The 12740-nt window shown below is 51.9% G+C and overlaps 1 protein-coding gene across 4 annotated transcripts in view; it reads left to right on the top strand.

Moving 5' to 3' along the window:
- Positions 1-2480: 2480 nt before the first annotated feature.
- CREBBP (CREB binding protein) overlaps positions 2481-12740 on the top strand; it is a 125286-nt gene continuing 115026 nt past the window's right edge. For 2 of the 4 annotated variants that reach the window (XM_053894037.1, XM_053894035.1), the window contains exon 1: positions 2481-2812. In XM_053894037.1, the coding sequence (XP_053750012.1) occupies positions 2728-2812 (85 nt within the window). In that variant the 5' untranslated portion in view covers positions 2481-2727. The remainder of the gene's footprint in view (positions 2813-12740) is intronic. The other 2 variants (XM_053894036.1, XM_053894038.1) reach the window with 2 other exon arrangements.

Here is a 12740-nt window from a genome sequence, read left to right as displayed (position 1 = left end):
CTCAGGGGACCCACAGACTTGTGGGAAGAGGGACGCTCATGGCACATTCAGATACAGGATGCTGCAGCCCTGTGTTACCTTCTTACTTGATACATTTCCTGCCTTACTGTGCAAACTGACTTCTTGAATACTTGCTTATGATTTTCAGGGCTTGCTATTTGGTCTCCTTGAATATATAGGAACTTCTTTATTCTTTACCCAAGAGATTAGCACAGTGGCAATGCCCTGAGGAGACTCCCAAGGGATATTTGATGGAAATAAAAACATGAATGGATGAAAAAAAAAAAGTATGCCCAGAAATGCCATGGGAGCCCTCAAGTGGGCTAGGAGGGCTTCCTAAGGGAGGTGACATTTGAAGAGGGTCCTGGAGGATGAGTTGGAGTTTGCCAGCATACATATTCTCAGCACAGGGAACGGCGTTTGCAAGAGTATGAAAAGGCCTGAGTTATGGGAACTTCCTAGTGGACGAGTGGGTACCAGGGAGTGGGTGATGGGGGCAAGGGATGGAAAGTGGAACGGACAGATGTGCGGGGGAGAGGTGAGGGTAGCTCAAAATTTTGAACAATACAAGCAAAGAAAAGAAGAAAGATCACTCAGTCTTGACACTCGAGAACAATCCTTTTGGTATATACACATGTATATATACCGTATTCCAAACAACTATGCATGCTTTGGTCTGCTTTACAGACCACATAGGTACAGTCTTTCTTTTCGGCTCTGTGTGTAGGAGCTATTTGCTTTAAACAGAGTTCTTTCCCCCCTTTTCCCCGAAGTTAGCTCTGGTGCTGCGTGGGTTGAAATGTGGAGCGCAAGGGACACTTAGGTGCGATGCAGGACGATTCTGGGGCAGCGGGATGGGGAGGAGCAGGTAAAGGACGGCTGCGTGGAGAGGGAGGGAGGAGTCTGCGCTGACTCACAGGTTTCCTGGTTAGGAACCCGGGCTGCTGGTGATCCCTTTCAGATAAGGACTTGGGGATAAAGCTCGGGCAAGTTTTGAGGAGCAGATAAGGCTCCGATGTGATCACCTCAGCGTTCTGTGGAACCGTCCGGCAGGGAGTGGCCCCCCGGCCCGGTGTCCCCGGGACCGCACACCTTTCCCGAGCCCCTGCGGGGTGCCAGGTGGTGGGCGGGGCGGGGGCGCTCCCCAGACGCCGAGGCCCCAAGCCCTGATGCAAGAGGCCTTCCAGGCCTGAGAGCAGGCGGAGCGCGCCCCAGCCCGGGAGGCAGCGCTCACTGCCTCCGGGGCAGATGAGGGTGTCGCACCTGGGAGCCCCGTCGCATCAGGGAGTCTCGCGTCCCCCTCACTTCACTTGGCGGGAGAGGGTTCGAGTCCCGACCCTGCCACTTCCTGCCTCAGTTTCCCCATCTGCACACACTCGCGGGCGGTCTGTAACCTGCAGGGACTCCGACGCATCGCTGGCATCCGGCGAGGGGAAGTATTCAGGCCTGGTCACCGGGGGAGAGTCGCGGGCAGGAGCCGGGACCGGGCAGAGTCGACCGGCGGGACGGGCGGGCCCGGCCCGGCGCCGACTCCACACCCGGGATCCCGGCTCGCGGCCAGGCCGCAGCCCGGGCCCTCGCCGCCCAGTGGCAAAGAGAACAAAAGTGGCGGCCGCGCCGGGCGCGGGGAGTCCCACAGGCGCTGCAGCTCCGCCGCCCGGGCAGCCTCGCAGCCCCACGCACGCCGGCCGCGCCTTCGGCCCCTTCCGCCCGAGCGCGCTCGGCTCTTTCCGCCGCGGACGGCGCAGGTGGAGGGGGCGGGGCGGGGGCCGTGCGTGGTGACGCCGCGGGGGGGTGACGCACCGGCGTGCCCCGCCCCCTCCCCCTCCCCGTTCAGGCTCTGGAAAGAGAAGAAAAAAAACTTTCTTTTTTTTTTAATTGAGGAATCAACAGCCGCCATCTTGTCGCGGACCCGACCGGGGCTTCGAGCGCGATCTACTCGGCCCCGCCGGTCCCGGGCCCCACAACCGCCCGCACACCCCGCTCCGCCCGGCCGGCCCGCTCCGCCCGGCCCTCGGCGCCCGCTCCGGCGGCCCCGCTCGCCTCTCGGCTCGGCCTCCCGGAGCCGCGGCGGCGGCGGCGGCGGCGGCGGCGGCAGCGGCGGCGGCGGCGGCGGCGGAACGGGGGGTGGGGGGGCCGCGGCGGCGGCGGCGGCGGCGGCCCCGCTTCGCGCATTGTTTTTCCTCACGGCGGCGGCGGCGGCGGCGGGCCGCCGGCGGGGAGCGGAGCCCGGAGCCCCCCGGTCGTCGGGCCGCGAGCGAATTAATTAAGTGGGGCGCGGGGGGGGGGGGAGCGAGGCGGCGGCGCGGCGGCGGCGGCGGCGGCACCATGTTCCCGGGGACTGCCTGAGCCGCCCGGCCGGGCGCCGTCGCTGCCAGCCGGGCCCGGGGGGGCGGCCGGGCCGCCGGGGCGCCCCCGCCGCGGAGTGTCGCGCTCGGGAGGCGGGCAGGGGATGAGGGGGCCGCGGCCGGCGGCGGCGGCGGCGGCGGCGGCGGCCGGGGGCGGGCGGTGAGCGCTGCGGGGCGCTGTTGCTGTGGCTGAGATTTGGCCGCCGCCTCCCCCACCCGGCCTGCGCCCTCCCTCTCCCTCGGCGCTCGCTCGCGGCTCGCGGCTCGCGCTCGCTCCTCTCCCCTCGCAGCCGGCCGGGGCCGGCGCCCACCCCCCTGCCCGGGAGCCCTTGCCGGCCCGGCCGCCCGCGCTCGGGGCTGTTTCCGCGAGCAGGTGAAAATGGCCGAGAACTTGCTGGACGGACCGCCCAACCCCAAACGAGCCAAACTCAGCTCGCCCGGCTTCTCGGCGAATGACAGCACAGGTGAGGGGGGGGGGGCGGACGGGGGGCGGGGACCCCACCCGCAGGTGAGCGGCCGGGAGACCCTCCCGGAGGCGCAGGCCGGCGCGGCCGCCTCCCGGGACCCCGGCGGGCCGGCCGAGGGGGAAGTTTGTCGCCGGACTGCGCCGGGGCCCGAGCGGGCCGGCCCTGTCCCGGCGCTCCCGGCCGGCCCGGAGTTGGGGAGGCCCCCCGCGCGCCGAAAGCGAGCGGTACTTGGGCGGAGGAAAAGTAAAGTGGAGCGTGCTGGTGGTCTTCGCGGGGATTCCACGCGCTTCCCCGTGCCTCCGTGCGTCGGCTCCCGCGGGGCTGCCTGGAGGGATGACAGCAAGAGGGTACGTTTCTTGGTTAGGGAAGGAAAAAGTGCAAAGCAGGGGGGGGGCACCCAAAGTGTTTTCTGAGCTAGTAGCACAGTGCGCAGCGCTGTCGTAGCAGCAGCCAGCCCGGGAGTTACGACTTAGAAGTTTCTTGGAATGTGCTCCTTGGGAAGACATTGTTTAGCAGTTACCTTGAAAACTCTCGTTGTTTGATCGTGTAAGTCGTAACGTTTTCCCCACCCCGAACATCGGTAGCGGGACGTCCTCAAAGTTGCTGGGGTGTGTTTAATTTCAGAGGTATAGCGTGAAAAGAAAGTTAAATAGCAGATCGTCTTGGGCTGCAATCTCCACTTGAGCCCTTGTGGCTTTTACAGTGTAGATGTATAAAAAATTCTGTTAAGGAATGTCGGAATTGCAGTTTTTCCAGAAAAAAATTTTTTTGGCAGGAGGTTCAATAAAACATTCCTTGCAACAGCATCCCTGAAAACTTTCTGAGGTAATCCCATCCGTTGCCCAAGAGAAGTATTTTAATTTCTCTTCATTTAACAATTCTGGGCTCTTCTGGGATGGTTCACGGGAGCGTTATGATCGAGTTGGATTTCCTCTTTCAGAGCCTCTCCTTTGCAGTAAAAACTTGTGCGCTGCTGCGAACAATTCTGTCTCCAGCGCAGCCTGCATTTCTCCAGTAGGGTCTCGCAGTAGCAGCATCTGAAAATCAGTTTATAATGAATGGATCCAAATTGAATTATATTGCTGCAGCAATGCCTTCGGTTTTGCCGTAGACACAGCTGCTCCACTTGTGCAAACATTTCTGTGGCCACCGGCATATTTCTAGTAATGGTCTAAAAAGTCTCTTCTGTTGAAACAAAACTTGAATTTTGTGGCTTCAGTTTTAGTACAGTTCCTAGAATATTACTGTAGGAGTGAGAGAAATGATAAAAAAAAAAAAAATCTGCCGTAAGGAGATTCTTGCCTAGTTTAAATGAAATTTCTTAAATGATGGAGCTGGCAGGGGGAGTAGATAAGTTTCTTGGGACCGGAAAGTCACTAATAATACTTTATTAATTGGTAAAGAGTTGACAAAGAGTTACTTTGTCACATCAACTTCTCTGAAGTAAGAAACGTGGAAACAACCTTTTACTGCAGAACAGATTTTGCTTTTTTAATCTTGCTATGTTTTAGTGAAAAGTCTTTAACTGTATGAAAGATAGATTATGCCAGGCAAGTTCAGCTTTGAAGCTTGCCTTCTGAGACTGGTAACTTTTTGAATGGCTTTGCAGTTTTCCTATTGTTGAATGAGGTTATTGCAGATTTTGTTTTTTATGGAGGGATAAATTACTAACAAGACTCACAGAAAGGCTTGTCCAACTGTATGCATTTAGCGGTTTCCAAGATGGAACCCAAAGAATGGCCTTTTTGGCTAGTTCTGCTCTTGGATGGTCACCTACTTGCTTGATGTGTTGCTAATCACAAAGTTTATCGGGAAGGATTTTTCCCTCTAGGCCGCTTCCCCGCCCCCCCTTCCTTTCCAGTTTTGATCCTCCTAAGGCATGAGGGCTTGCTGTTTTCCAAATGTAGAACAAAAAAAGTTTTTGATAGCTCTAATGTAAATCATTTAAGGATAAAGTTCATGATCATACTTGATGTCGAGTCCCCTTGGTTATACATTCATCACGTCACGTTATCGTGCAAGAGTCTGTTAGCGTGGGGCCAAGGAAGGGATCATCACCGAGTACATTAAACGAGGTACAGCCATGTCTCCCATAACTACTAGTCTGAGACAGACATCTTAAGGATATATATTAAGCAAATAAAGGACCAAAGGAATTTCATTATGTACCATCAAAGGAGTAAAGGCATTGGGTTAGATGGGACAGTAGGAAGAGACTCAGCCTCGTCTTAGTGATGGGATGTGTTTTTGAGGTTCCCAGGAGAAAGTTGGGCCAGGCGGAGCAAGGTGTGTTTCCTGTGTCTGCATAAAATGTGAGTGAGGGGAGCTCTGTGCTTGGGGGGCACTGAGGGGTTAGGAGCAGCAGCAGGAGGAGGCCTCGGTGGCATGAGAGTGATTTGGACTGCCACGATGCGGTATGTGTCTGTGGGGTCCGGCCTGGGGAGCTTACCAGCCAGGTGCTCCCTGCAGGGGGCTTGCAGTCTAGCGGGGAGGGCGTGGGGGTGCGTAAAACATGCCAGTGAGGTAAGGTGGCATCTCTGTTCAATGTCGTTGCCTCTGATGACAGGTAGGAGGGGTCTCTGAAGGCTGAGGAGGTCAGGGAAGGCTCCTGCGGAGGGTATGCCGAGGTGATATGGGACTGGAGACGGTGCCCCAAAGGAAGGTAGCAAGTGGAAGAAGGAAAAATAGTGCTGCTGGTCTCCCCCAAACCTCAGCGCTGGAGCAGCACTGGGTTTAATGTTACGAGATGTAGCATTTTCCTGTTTTACGCTGATGCCTTCAACGCTTTCGCACAAATGTAGTCTTCCTTTACTTGGTGCCCATCGTTAAGAGGTAGGTCTGTGTGTTTCCAGTGTGTAGTTAGCTGGGTGTTTTGGAAACGTCTTTATTTAATACGTCCTGATTAGAACAGCATATTAGTGTGTTTCAACAGCAGGGATTCGTGATTTAACAGTGAAGGGGAAATAGATATCCAGGCAAGCAGTAGATTTTTTTTTTTTTTTTTTTTGGTCAGCTTTATTGAAGCCAGATTTACACACGACAGACTAGTAGGTTGAAAGTTTTTTAAGTCTGTCTTCGGAAAATTGAACACAGATCTGTTTCATCCTGTGCTGTTGAAGTGTTCCTAAGGAGTTGTATTACACTTTATGATGTGAATCCCTTTAAATGCAACAGGAAATCGTATTAAAAAAAAGTTTGGGGTAAATACAGTCACCAACCAAAGTACCTTGTACAACAAAATGATGGTCTTTCATGTATGTGTAGTGCTTTGCTTCCAGTGTCCTTCTTCCCCCACCTCACCATGGTCCTCGCCGCATCCCGTGAGGCAGGACGGGAAGATGCTCTTCCTGCCGCTTCTGGGTAAGGAACCAGACCTGAGCAAGGTGATCTGCCCAAGCAACAGCACAAAGGGCGAAACCAGGACCAAACCTGGCTGATTCAAGTGCACAGTTGTGTCCATTCATTTTGTACGTCTGCATCCATAAACATGACATTCGCTCGATCGTGGATTCAGGAGTTTGCGGTACGTGGCAGGATTGAGCAGCGCAACTCCAGCAGATGCGGTGAATCTTTGGGGGAAGGCCGTCACCAGCTCTTGGAGGAGGAGGTGGCGCAGGGTGTGTTCTTCCCACCAGGGTAGCAGGGCAGGTGCTCCCTCTCCCCTCTGGTTGAGTTCTGGCTAAATAGGAAGCGTAAGCTTTTGTGGAGGCTTCGACTTTGCTTTCTTGTACACATGTTAGAAAAGTAGGGGCTTTTGGATAACCGAGGGGCCAGAACGGTGCACCGTTGGAGTTGCTCAGGGATGATGATGGGTAAGTACATCATAAGCACGATGACAGGGGTGCCTCCCAGTACAGCCCACTGGGACAGCGGAGAATCACTCCTGCTTGACACTTGAGCGTGAGCCTCCACCTCTTAAACCTCATGGAAACAAGGGACAGAGACTTGTACAGGGACGGAGGCTCCGTTGGAGGCTATTTTTACGACTTCTAACTTGTAGCCACTGTGGCCGTGTGACAGTATGTGATCACTGGGGGCTGTGTAAGTGCTGACTTTGTATTTTTACTTTGTGTGTTTGAGAACTAAAGAGTTAAAAACGATTTTGCCAAAGTATGCCTTTCCTGGTTAGGATGAAATGTACCTTATTGTGAGCTGTTCAAGATTAGCAGAACTTGCTTTAAGCCACTTTGGTTCTTGGATGACAGTGGGGACACCACCTCTTCGATCTTCCGTCGAAGCCAGCGTTTCGAGTATATTCCAAGAAACTAGAAGGCATGCAGAGAAGTGTTTCTCTAAAAAGGTTTTGTGCTCATAAGAGACCCGGAATAGCTGAGGAGCTTTACTGCAGACCTTTCCAGAGCCTTAGCTGCTGCCGGGCTCTGAGTCTTGGAGAGCGGGTCTGTAGTTTGCACGGTTCCGAAGCCGTTCTTATGGAATACAGGGATCGACAGACACTCTGTAAAGGGCCACAGGTCATATTTTTGGCTTTGCATGACATATGGTCTCTGTGATAACTACTCAACACTGCCATTTCAGCATGAAAACCGCCCCGGACAGTACGTACACGTGTGGGTGTGGCTTTGTGCCAGTAAAACTAGTAACTTTTGTTAGTGCCAGGGATTTGGCTCTTGGGGTCACAGTGTGGGACGCTGATGGAATGCGGGATTAATGCTCTGAAGATCCTCGATTTTGTCTTCTGAAAAGTGGGTGTGCCCCGTAGTCCTGGCTAACTGAAAGTGCTCCTGTCATTGGACCAGCAGCCTGTTTGTCGACGGACCTGGAAGTCACAGTAGCCACATGCATGCATCCTTGCAGGCTCACGAGCAGGCAGATCTGTTGTGTAACACGCTCAGGATATAGGAGAGAATTCTGTAGTCAAGACTGTTGTTTTTTGTTTCCATCTTTATTTATATATACACACACACACATACATATATACATATATATACATATATATACATATATATGATGTACATGATATGTATATACATATATATACATGTATATGATATATACATATATATGTGTGTGTATATATTTTTTAGTTTTTTAACATTTATTTTTCAGAGAGAGTGCAAGCAGGGGAGGGGCAGAGAGAGAGAGGGAGGTACAGAATCTGAAGCAGACTCCAGTCTCTTAGCTGTCAGCACAGAGCCTGATGCAGGGGCTTGAACCCATGGACCACTTGATCATGACCTCAGCTGAAGTCGGACACTTGACCGACTGAGCCACCCAGGCGCCTGTTTGTGTGTGCGTGTGCGGATGTATATGTGTATATATGTACATATATATGTATATATATATATAATTTTTTAAAATGTTTTATTTAGTTTTTGAGAGAGCATGAGGTCGGGGAGAGGTGGGGGGTGGGGGGGACAGAGGATGCAAAGCAGGCTCTGTGCTGAAGGCTGACAGCAAACCCGACGCGGGGCTTAAACTCATGAACCGTGAGATCATGACCTGAGACAAAGTTGGATGCTCAACCCACTGAGCCACCCAGGAGCCCCCAATTATATATATATTTTTAATAGAAACAGGAGGACCATGAAATTTTAAAATTGCAAAAACTTAGGCGGTGTGGTGTGTTTTGAAAATTCTTAACTCGTTTGAAGCCTATTTTGTGGACGCTTTTGAGCAGCAAATGAATATGTGATTGTGTTTCTTTACTGTGTATGTAACAACAGTTGAGTTGGCAGTACCACTAGGTAGTAGCAGTATACAGAGGATTCTGATCGATGGCTCTGAGTAGCTTAGAACTGTCAGCAAAATAAGACTTGGAGGCAAAACTCGAGAAAAGAATACAAAATGCTATCAACTGCCAAAATACATGAGTCCGGGCAATCTGAAGAGGGCTTTATGTGTTCATCTGTTCTTCGCTGAACGCCACTGTGTGCAGAAGCCCACGGCTGGATGTCTAGATGGGGGGGCACCTGAGCCACATCCTGGTGACCGGTAAGGAGCTTGGCCAAGGGAAGCACACACCAGGAGTAGCCTGGTGGGCCCTCCGCTCGCATGGTCTGGTGCCTCCCGGGCCTCCCCTACGGAGCCAGAGCGGAGAACCGGGCCGCTGGGGAAGCCCGCCGGTGTCCTTGCCTTCCGTCATGTTGGGAAAAGCTCTTTGACCACTCGGAGCAGTTTTGTCTCCGTGAGTGTCATCGTGCATGGCCTCTGGGTATGATCCGCGGCCCGTGGCGCTTACTGAAGTCCTCTGGTTGTCCCAGACGGCCTCTTGTAAGCTCTCAAACTCTGGGCCACGCGCTCTGGTTTTCAGCATGTGTGGCTGCTGTTCCCCAGCCCACACTCAGGCCTTTGCCTGGGGGCGCATCCCTCCTTAGAAATGCCATCCCACGCTTGCCGGGTGGGCTCCTCAGGGTTGGCGTGGTCATCTGCGGCCTGCCTTGACTGGGGAAGGGACGCCACACTTGCCCAGCTCAGTCTTAAACTTGGCTTTTGGGAATATTCTCATATCGCAGCACATCACTGACAGGGAAATCTAAGCCCTTGGGGCGGTCAGTGCCCTTTGAGGGGCTTTTGCCGTCGACTTGCCGTGGGGGCTGGGGTCCGCTGTCGGGAGCGCCTGACCGTGCCGGCGTGCGGGCCCGTGGGAGCGGAGCAGAGGTTGCCCAGCTCGGCTTGGACTTGACCAGCCACGAGTCTCTTCAGACACGGGAGTGGGCGCACAGAAGGCACGCACCGAAGCGGAGGCGGCTCCTTTTCCCCCAGGATTTTAGACAGTATAAGGGGTGACTGTTGCTGCCTCTGAAGAACTGCCTTCAGGGTGTGTCCGGTTCTAAATTGGGGAAGCAGGGCTGTCTCTGAGCTCTGTGTCTAAAAGTTGGATTCCTTTCTTTTTAAACCTTCCCATTGGACAGACAGGAATTTCATCCCGTGTGACAGTTTCCCCCGTGTTTCGTTTCCATTAATCAATCACAGGAATGTTTACTGGAACCGTCGCTAACAGTAGTAAAATCTAATGGTGAAAAAATTTCACCTGATTTTATCTGGCTTTCCTGTTCTTAGGTGTCCCATCTGCTGCTGTTTGAAAATCTCTTAACTTGCCAGTCTTTCTGATACACCTGTGCCTTATTGGGTACAGTAGTAGGTCCTTAATAGTTGTAAGCTGTTCAGTGGCATTGCAGGATTCTCTTGTAAAGCAGATTCTTTTTATAATTCAAAGGCTTCCCTCTGCACTACCCCCCAAATATTTTGGATTTTTTAAAATCAAAGCAGTACCACTTAGACATATTTTCACTTTGTGGTTCGAATAACCGATGAAATAACCAGAAAAAAAACTATATGTTATGAGAGACTTGTGCAATATTTCAATAAAGGAGTATCTGATATTTGATTACAAACTGAATGATGACATTCGGAACTATAGAAATCTGTTAAATAATTAGGGTTTGCTTTGACAATTATGGGCTGTAAAAGCTTGACCCAGTTCCTTTGGATTAAAATATTTTGAGTATTTGTCACCTGATTAAAAGTAGAACCTTCTAACCATGACTCAGAGTTGAAGGAAATGTCAGAGCTTTTTATACTGGGAGGCGGGCAGCATGGTAGTAAGGAAGGCACCCGGGCCTCGCTCAGTGTGGACAGAGTCTCAGCTCCCGGCTTATCAGCTCTGCAACTTGGGCTTGTGACTTTACATTTGAGCTCGGAGGGGGGGGGTGGGGGGGTGGGTTGGGGGTCTCGCCTGTAAGAGGGACTTTTTTCCCCCCTAGAGTTTTCCTTTTTCACTTTGATCGGTTTTGCATACTGGGCGACTATGGTTCCTGGTGTCTAGCAGGTTGCCGCAGCTGTTACTGGTGTTTAACTGTGTGGGAAACCGTTAGACATACCCTTCTCCTTGAGCCGGTGGGCATTGGGATGATACAGGTGAGCAGCCTGACCCAGAACTGGATCCATGAAATTTCTTGCCGAATAAATGGGAAAGTGCCGCCCTCCCCCCCATTTCTCTCCCCCACCAGGGCTGGTATGAGTGGGGTCTGGCAGTCTTGCAAAAGAATGAATTAGAGGCTGGGGTTTGGGAATCCTACAGACGAGGTGATAGTTTGACACACTTTGCTCAGTCTGTGTTTGAAGTTAAAGACTATTCTGTATTGGAAAATTGAAGTGGAAACGGAATTGTTTTTCTAGTATTGTTTCAGAACAAGGACTTGATTTAGGTTAGGACTTAGCGAAAAAGGAAAAGCAAGTATGGAGGAATCGTAAAAACAATCTTTCTTTTTCAGAAAACAGAGTTAGGGGAGAAAATGGTCTTGGGATCACTATGCAGTTTAGTCAGGTTGATTGGTGGGAAGGATGTCGGTGAAGTTTAATCTCCCCGCTGGGTCGGCTCCCTCTGGTCTGGAAAGGAACAGATTCAGCTTTTTGCTGAATTGTGGGGATTTTCTCTTCTACAGATTCTATCATAGGAAATTGTTTCAGTGGAGTGTACTGTTTGCCATTCTCCTAGGTATTTTGGGTGTGGTGATTTGTGGGTTTGGCCACTAAAAATTGCCCCATGGTGGACAAAGAGCTTTTCCTCTGAATTTGTGCCTTTACATTAAATCTTACTTACCTTTTATTTACTAAATAACTTTCATTGAAAATGACACAAAGTAATGAAGTGCTGATAGATTTTCTGTGCTGTTGTCGTTATGCCTCTTACTCATAGTGGGATTGGGTTTTTTTGAAGAGCACAGTCTGCCCAGGGTTGAACTTCTCTTTAAAAGTCTGTGAGAGAGTCATTTGAATTATTGGGAGATAGTTGGCTATTTCCGCTTGCACTGGTGACTTTCTCAGTCTTTGAAAGTGTAAGGAAAAACTGATCTCTTCCCAACAGTAAGAGAGTAGATTTGGCCATTCCCTCTGTTTGAAATGCCAGTGTTCTCATGATAGCCTCTACGCACCATCCAGTAGAACTTTATCTGTGATGATGACACACACGTTCTATAGCCACACGGCCCAGTGCCGGAGTCCCTGGCAGCTTGTGGCTGTTGAGTAAATTGTTACTAATGTGATTCAGGAGCTAAATCTCAAATTTAATTTTAATTAATGTAAATGTACACAGCCGCCTGTGGCTCCTGGCTGCTGTGTTGTACAGCACAGCCCTGAGGACACATACTTCTCTCGTTTGTTCATGGTTTTCTTGAAGGTATTTATGACCGCCCTTCAAAGGGACCAGTTTTTAAAGGCGCTTGGAAAAATATTTGTTGTTTTAGATTTAGGATTTTTTTCTCCTTTAGAAAATACTTATTGCACTGTGGCGTTGGTCCTGGAGACACTGTGACACGAGTCCAAGTCCAGTGTCTGCCTTCGTGGGAGGCCACTGTAGTCAGGTGTGACTGAGTACACCTAGGAGGGGAGGTGATGGTCCCTTGCACGATGCAGGCACAGGACGGTCTCTTCCGAAAGGTCTTGGAAGGCCTTCTGGGGGAAGTGACGTTAGCATGGAGACCTGAAGATGAGTAGGAGATGGGGGTGGGGAGTAGCGTTCCGGGTGTAGGGAACAGCATAAGTAGCCATTGTGAAGGTCTGGAAGCATGTTCCAAACCCCTGAGTGTGTAACAACAGTTTTGCAAAAGCCGGTTTTATCTTTAGTGTATACTCACTGGGCTACCGTGTAGAGGCCACGCGGTCTTGCTTCTGAGAGGCGGAGACTGCTAGGGTGGCCCTGCGCCGGGTGTTGGGTGGGCCTGGGCCAAGCTCTGCTGTCCCACCTCATCCTTTTACTCAGAGATTTAAATGCTTAGGTAATTCGGATCAGAGATACGTGCTTATTATGTGTGGGATACCGCTCGTCTGTGGTGCTCCCGCAGAACGGTGGTTCCGTCCCCTGGGCCAGAGGAGTGGTGGTGCGGGCAGGTGGTCCAGCGGCCCATGGGTGCCTGTCTGATCACACAGTCTGATCAGTGCTGGGAGGATGCGGGGCCCCGGGGAT

This window comes from Panthera pardus, unplaced genomic scaffold, assembly GCF_024362965.1.
Source record: "Panthera pardus isolate Hobbes unplaced genomic scaffold, ASM2436296v1 HiC_scaffold_4, whole genome shotgun sequence".
NCBI classification, from domain to species: Eukaryota; Metazoa; Chordata; class Mammalia; order Carnivora; family Felidae; genus Panthera; species Panthera pardus.
Note: the sequence above shows the minus strand (reverse complement) of the source record. Positions and strands in the feature narration are given on the sequence as shown.